The 5,615-nt window shown below is 66.3% G+C and overlaps 3 protein-coding genes across 3 annotated transcripts in view; 2 read left to right on the top strand and 1 right to left on the bottom strand.

The window, feature by feature from the left end:
- The window catches only part of MNEG_12642 (hypothetical protein), a gene marked incomplete at both ends in the record, with an annotated part of 2,024 nt that extends 1,062 nt beyond the window's left edge, over positions 1-962 (top strand). The window contains 3 exons of the mRNA XM_014038888.1: positions 25-184; positions 503-575; positions 828-962. Of these exons, the coding sequence (XP_013894342.1) occupies positions 25-184; positions 503-575; positions 828-962 (368 nt within the window). The remainder of the gene's footprint in view (positions 1-24; positions 185-502; positions 576-827) is intronic.
- Positions 963-1,380: 418 nt separating this feature from the next.
- On the bottom strand, positions 1,381-3,464 carry MNEG_12641 (hypothetical protein; the record flags this gene model as incomplete). Its single annotated transcript, XM_014038887.1, has 2 exons — positions 1,381-2,553; positions 3,126-3,464. The coding sequence occupies 2 exons, from the start codon at positions 3,462-3,464 to the stop codon at positions 1,381-1,383; spliced, it is 1,512 nt and encodes a 503-aa protein (XP_013894341.1).
- A 116-nt stretch (positions 3,465-3,580) lies between these two features.
- Positions 3,581-5,435, top strand: MNEG_12640 (Chitinase domain-containing protein 1 Flags:Precursor; the record flags this gene model as incomplete). Its single annotated transcript, XM_014038886.1, has 4 exons — positions 3,581-3,891; positions 4,106-4,178; positions 4,544-4,765; positions 5,217-5,435. 4 exons carry the CDS (start codon positions 3,581-3,583, stop codon positions 5,433-5,435), a joined length of 825 nt encoding a protein of 274 aa, XP_013894340.1.
- Positions 5,436-5,615: the final 180 nt, after the last annotated feature.

Here is a 5,615-nt window from a genome sequence, read left to right as displayed (position 1 = left end):
CCGCCACCCCGCCGTCCTCGTCAGCCGATGAGCTGGCGTCGGCGCTGGCCCTTGAGCCGCGCGAGTTTGTGCGGCGCTACCGCTGCGAGCGGCCGCCGCGCGACGAGCCGCTGGTGGTGCACTCGCGCACCGCGGGGCGCGCGTTCTGGGCGGCCCAGGTGGCGCATGACGCGGGGTATGGCAGGTGAGGGCGAGGGGCGGCGCACATGTTTACAGTTGTGTGTTTGTGTGCGTTTATGTGCTTGAGCTTGTGTGTGGTTGTGTGTGTGGTCGTGTAGGTGTGGGTGTGGGTGTAGGGTGTAGGGTGTGAGGCTGGTAAGAAGGGTCTTACCCTCCGTCATGCGGCCTGCGGGCTTTCCGCAGCATATGCGACGCAGCGCCGGCCAGGGCCGCCCGCTGCGCCCGGAAACGCCGGGCTGCACAGGGCGCATCCATCGCCACCGCCATGCACCCCCCCGCGCCGTCATGGGCCCCTTCCTTTTCCGCGCCGACCATCATGCAGGCTGCTTGTGCTGCGGGGCGGCGCCTACTCGTGGCGCGCGGACGGGGTCAAGCCCTACGCCTCGTACCAGCCGGTGGGCATGCAGACCGCGTCGGGCACGGGCCGCCCAGACGGCGGTGTCTTCTGAACCTGCCACCGCGCGGGGTGGCTGGCAGCCCGCGCGCTGCCATCCGCAGCCCGTTTTGGGCCCGGTGGAGGATCCAATCTGCTGCTTTCCGCAGCCTCATAAACGCCTGCTGTCGAAGTCTGGAACCCCCTCTTATTCGACTGTGCGGAAGTGCCCCTCTCGACCGCCCGGTTGTTAACCTCAAACTCCGCCTCGCAGTGGGAGCCGCCCCCGGAGCCGGAGGCGGCCCCAGCAGAGCCGCACGACGCGGCCGCGGCGCTGGAGGAGCTGCTGACCCTGGGCCTGGCGACGCGGGCGGGCGGCGGCGGCGGCGGCGGCTCGGCCGCTGCGTGACTGACGGGAGCTGTGCAGTGCGGCTGTTGAGTCTTGGTGGCCTTGCCTGCATTTGCACGTTAGGTCAGCCGGGTCCCAAGCTGCTGGCGCTCGCGTAGGATTCCGTGCCAGCAAACACGCATTTCATGAACGATCAATTTTTACTAAATTTATGGTGTTATGTTGACAACAGAGAGGTTGGGTCGGCGCTTGTAGAGGGAACAAAGAAAGCTAGGCGTTGGGGCTAAGACTGAGAGGAAAGACATCACAGACGGCAGTGTTTGACCAGTCAACCGCTGCGACCATGCGCGCGCCAAGTACACTATGCATAGAATTGGTCGGCAACAATGAAGGAAGGATTCCAGCGCCTCCCCGGGTTTGCGAGCAGGGGTGGCCCAGCCGGAGGGATTCCCAAAACACAAGAGGGAGCAGATTCTCGTCAGGCCCGTTTGCGCACCCCAGCAAAGTAATTGTTTGTGGTGCTCTTCGGCAGCGGCGCCTTGGGGTCGCACTTCTCCCCCGGCCGCAGCTCGTAGTCGTTGCCCCACCGCCCCGACATGTAAGACCCCAGCCGCCCGAACCCGCTGTCCACGGTAACCACGTGGTAGTCCACCAGTGCAAACGTGATCATGCTGCCCAGGGAGTGCTGGAACGACGCGTCCATCGACGACTGCCCGCACGCGCCCGGGTTTTGGCCCTTGCAGTCCGGGTGCACCATCTTCAGGGCCGTGTCCGTCAGCACCTTGTCCCCATACTTCTCTTTGGCCGCGATGCGCAGCACGACAGAGTCCGAGTTGATGAACCAAATGACCCTCTGGCCCGGCAGCTTGTGCAGGTCCTCCACGCCCTGCGCGCACTCAAAGTAGCTCGCGCCGCGCGCGAGGGCGGCAGCCTTTGCGGCGTCCGACACGGCCTCCCCGCGGAACACGCCGTCGCCGGTGCGGATCTGCAGCCCGATCTTGAGGGCGGCGCGGTCCGACAGCGGCTCCCAGAACTGCTGGTAGTAGGCCTGCACCGCCGCGTTGGGCCAGCACAGCCAGAAGAAGCCGCACATGAACGCGTCGTCCGGCGGCACGCCGCGCTCCGCAAACGTCGCCTTGTGGTAGGGGTTGTTGGCGATGGCGTAGGAGCGGCCGCGGTTGGAGGAGGAGATGACATAAGGCGTCTCGGGCCGCTTCTCCGGCAGCCTGGACAGGTTTGTGGTTTCCATCCACTTGAGGTCGCCCGCGTTGATCATGTACAGAGGGTGGTACTCGCTGCCGTTGACGGTTGGAGGATACGACCTGTCGCCCCCGTAGCCGCGGACGCCCCTGTAGGTGTACTTCAGCGGATCCACCGCGTCCGGCGGCAGCCCCGGCGGCGGCTGCAGCCAGTCGAAGTGCGGCGCGTCGCACGCGGCGCCGAAGCCGGGCAGGTCGCCGTAGGTGAGCGCGGCGATCGCGCGGCGGCTGAGGACGGCGAGCCAGAGCTGCGTGACCATGCCTGTCAGGCGGTCGGCGAGGCCGGCCTCGACCGCGACCGACACGAGCCAGCGGGGCGGGGCGCGGCCGGCCGCGATGTCGGCGTGGAGCCGGGAGTACTCGTGTAGCCAGTCGTTGCGGCAGCGGCGGATCTGGGGGAAATATCTGTTGAGATGGTATGAGGCGGGGAGGGGGGAGGGGGCTCAAGACGTGTGGTAGCACGCGGAGGACCTGGGGTGCAGTTCGGGGCCGCGTAAGTGGGTTGCAGTGGTGGCTGTCGGGGGATTCTGGTGCTTTAGAGCATGCGTGGGGGAGGGTTGTAACGGGCTTGCGACCCTGGCTGGCTGACAACGCAAGAAATGTTGCATGCTGGATTTTTGTATACCAAGTGTATTAAATGAGCCCTGTGTATGATTACTATGTTTTATGTGCACTGTGGGGTAGGGACGCGGCGCGGTCACCACGTTTTGCCTGCGGCTCGTGGGTTCCGCTTGCGGCGCGAGCCTTGGCAGCGGTAGGCACCGTGTTAACAGCGATTGACCAGGTCTGACTGCTGCGCACTAGCTGTGCGCTTCTCAAGTCCATCCTTCCGCGGACCAGTTGATACTTTGCCCCATCTGCCTCACGCCGATACCCTCTTGCCCCCTCTTGCCCCCAACACCCTTCGCCTTGTCGACATACGCTTCGGGCCAGCTGCAACAGGTCCGACATCAGCTGCCCGCACGCGCACACCGCACCTGGTCATGTTGTCATATCGCGCAGCAGCACTGCTGTTCAACGTCCCTCCGCTGCCGTCGAAGGTTCCGCTGCTGCCGCTGAGTTTCCCGCCGCTGCTCGCGCCGCCGGGCACCGGCGCGGCGTCGCTGCTTTTCGCTGCCGCAAACGTGCCGACCCTGTGCAGGAGGGTCCTATTCCCGTAGATATCTATTCCTGGTGATCTATGCGGCAGAAACTCGAAAAGGGCGTCCAGGCACCACACCAGGAAGACGGTGGTCAGGCTCGTCAGCACAACAAGCCACACACGCCCGGGCTGGCCCGTGGTTTTAGCCGCAACAGCGGGCATATCGGTTTTTGTTGTACGGTGTGCTATGCCCAGTTGCCCGCTACTCGGTCACGTAGATCAGCTAGGCCTGGCGCGCTAGTACGGTACATAGGCTCGACATTCATAAAATAGTAGACATGACTACTAGTACGCTCGAGGCATGCCCAGCCACAACTCCCAACCGTCGAACACCACTGGTACCGCCCCTCCTGGCGCTCCTGCTGGCCCTGCTGCTGCTCCCCGGCCCCCCCGGCGCCGCGGCCTCGGCCAAGCACACGCGCCGCAAGCTCGCACTCCGCGAGGGTCCGACATCCCGCACCATTGAGGAGCGCGGGCTGCTGGACCCGGGCGTGAGCGCAGCTGACCTGGCAGAGGGAGCGCGCGAGTACTCGGCAGCTGCCGCCCGCCGGCGGTTCGGCGGCCATGTGCTCGGATACGTGACCCCCTGGTGCGAGCGCGTGCGCCGTGTCACCCCTGTACACCCCACACACTCCACGTAACCCCCCCTACGCCCATGCTCTCATGCGCGTGCTCGGCATCCCGTGACGCCGCCGAAGCAGCCGCCGCGCCGCTAGCGCGTCGGCCGCGCCCCCGCTTGCGGCGAGTCCGCCTGCAGCCGCGTACTCCGGCTGCCCCCGCACTCCACCCCGCGCACCCCGCAGGAATCGTGGCGGTTACGAGGCCGCGGTGCGTTTCAGGGGGAAGCTGACTCACGTCAGCCCGGTGTGGTACCAGGTGCGAAGTGACGCGCGAAAAAAAAACCCTCAGCATACTAGCTGCGCCGTGACGAGTGCGCTGGGTCGCACGATCAAGCGGGTTGAGTGGACGTCAGAGCAGAGCAGAGGCCGCTGGCGGGATCAGCTCGGGCAGGCGGGTGAGACGGTCACCGCGGCCGCGGGGCAGGCGCTGGCCAGCCGGTGCATTTTGGTCAAGGGGGGCGGTCCGGTGCGGGTGCGGCAGGGCGAGGACGGCCGGGGGCCGTTCGGATTGCTGCGCTGCAAGGCTGCTGCTACTCATGGTGGCGATCATACAGGGATGCAGGACTGACTGGGTCGGCTCCCCGCTGCCCCTACCCCCCTCCCACCACCCCCTCGTCACAGCTGGCGACTAATTCTGACGGCCAGCTGGCGCTGGTGGGGGGCCACGAGTTCAACGCCACCTGGATCCAGGAGCTGAGGCGGCCGCAGCAGCAAGGCCCGAGCGGCGGCGCCAGCAGCGGCGAGGGCGAGGGCGCTGCTCTTTCGGGGGCGGCGGAGGGCGCGTGTGGCGAGGGCGGCGGCGAGGGCGCGGTGTGCGGCGCGCCGCCGGGGGACGGAGTGTCGGTGAGCGCCTCTCAGGTTGAAGGAGAGCAGGGCCGCTGTGGGTGTGTGCGTGCAGGGCGCCTCTGGGCACTGGGGCCATGCGCGATCTTTCGGGCGTATGTCTGCGGTCAGACACCACAGCAGCAGGGGCGGCCCGCTGTTTGTGATGGTTTCTACCATGCCACGGGGCGCAGGGCTGCAGCCGCAGCAGCTCTAGCCGTCCTCAGACGCCTCACTCCCCACCGTCGCAGGCAGCCCGCGCATCATCCAACCCACCATCCACCCGCTCTTTCTTTGCCCTTCAATTCTTAGTGCACTGCCAACTCACCCACCCACCAGCATCCCCATGCCTGACCACCCCGATTCAGAATACCAACCCTCTTGCCTACTGCAAGCTGCCCGGCGCTTCCCCATGCTGCGCAGCGTCTGCGTTCTCAACTTGATCTTCCCGCCGCCTCCTCGACTCCCGCAGCATCTCCCGCCCCTCATTGTGCCGCGAGTCATCGTGGAGCTGGCGGGGCGGGACGTGGGGCTCCTGCTGGGGCGCCCCGGCCCCGCGATCGAGCGGCTGGTGGAGGTGGGGGCGGCGGCGCAGCTGAAATGCAGGCGGCGCGCGCTTCAGGCGGGGCCGGCGGCCCGCGCCGCGCGCCGATGCGGAGTCGTCAAGCTGCTTGCAAAAATGATGTTCTGATGCCAGCAAACTGAATTTTCCCTTGGTCAGCAACACACCTCCCTGGCCCCCTCACCCCTCCTTGCACCATTGACGCCACATGTGCAACACAGCTCAACGATGCACCTCCCTCGACATCCAATCAATGCTCCAGCCCGCCCCTCTGATCGGCCCCGTCGTTTTTCATCCTCAACCCATGAT

This window comes from Monoraphidium neglectum (genome assembly GCF_000611645.1).
Source record: "Monoraphidium neglectum strain SAG 48.87 unplaced genomic scaffold scaffold03350, whole genome shotgun sequence".
Classification (NCBI taxonomy): Eukaryota; Viridiplantae; Chlorophyta; class Chlorophyceae; order Sphaeropleales; family Selenastraceae; genus Monoraphidium; species Monoraphidium neglectum.
This window is presented reverse-complemented; position numbering and strand designations above follow the sequence as displayed.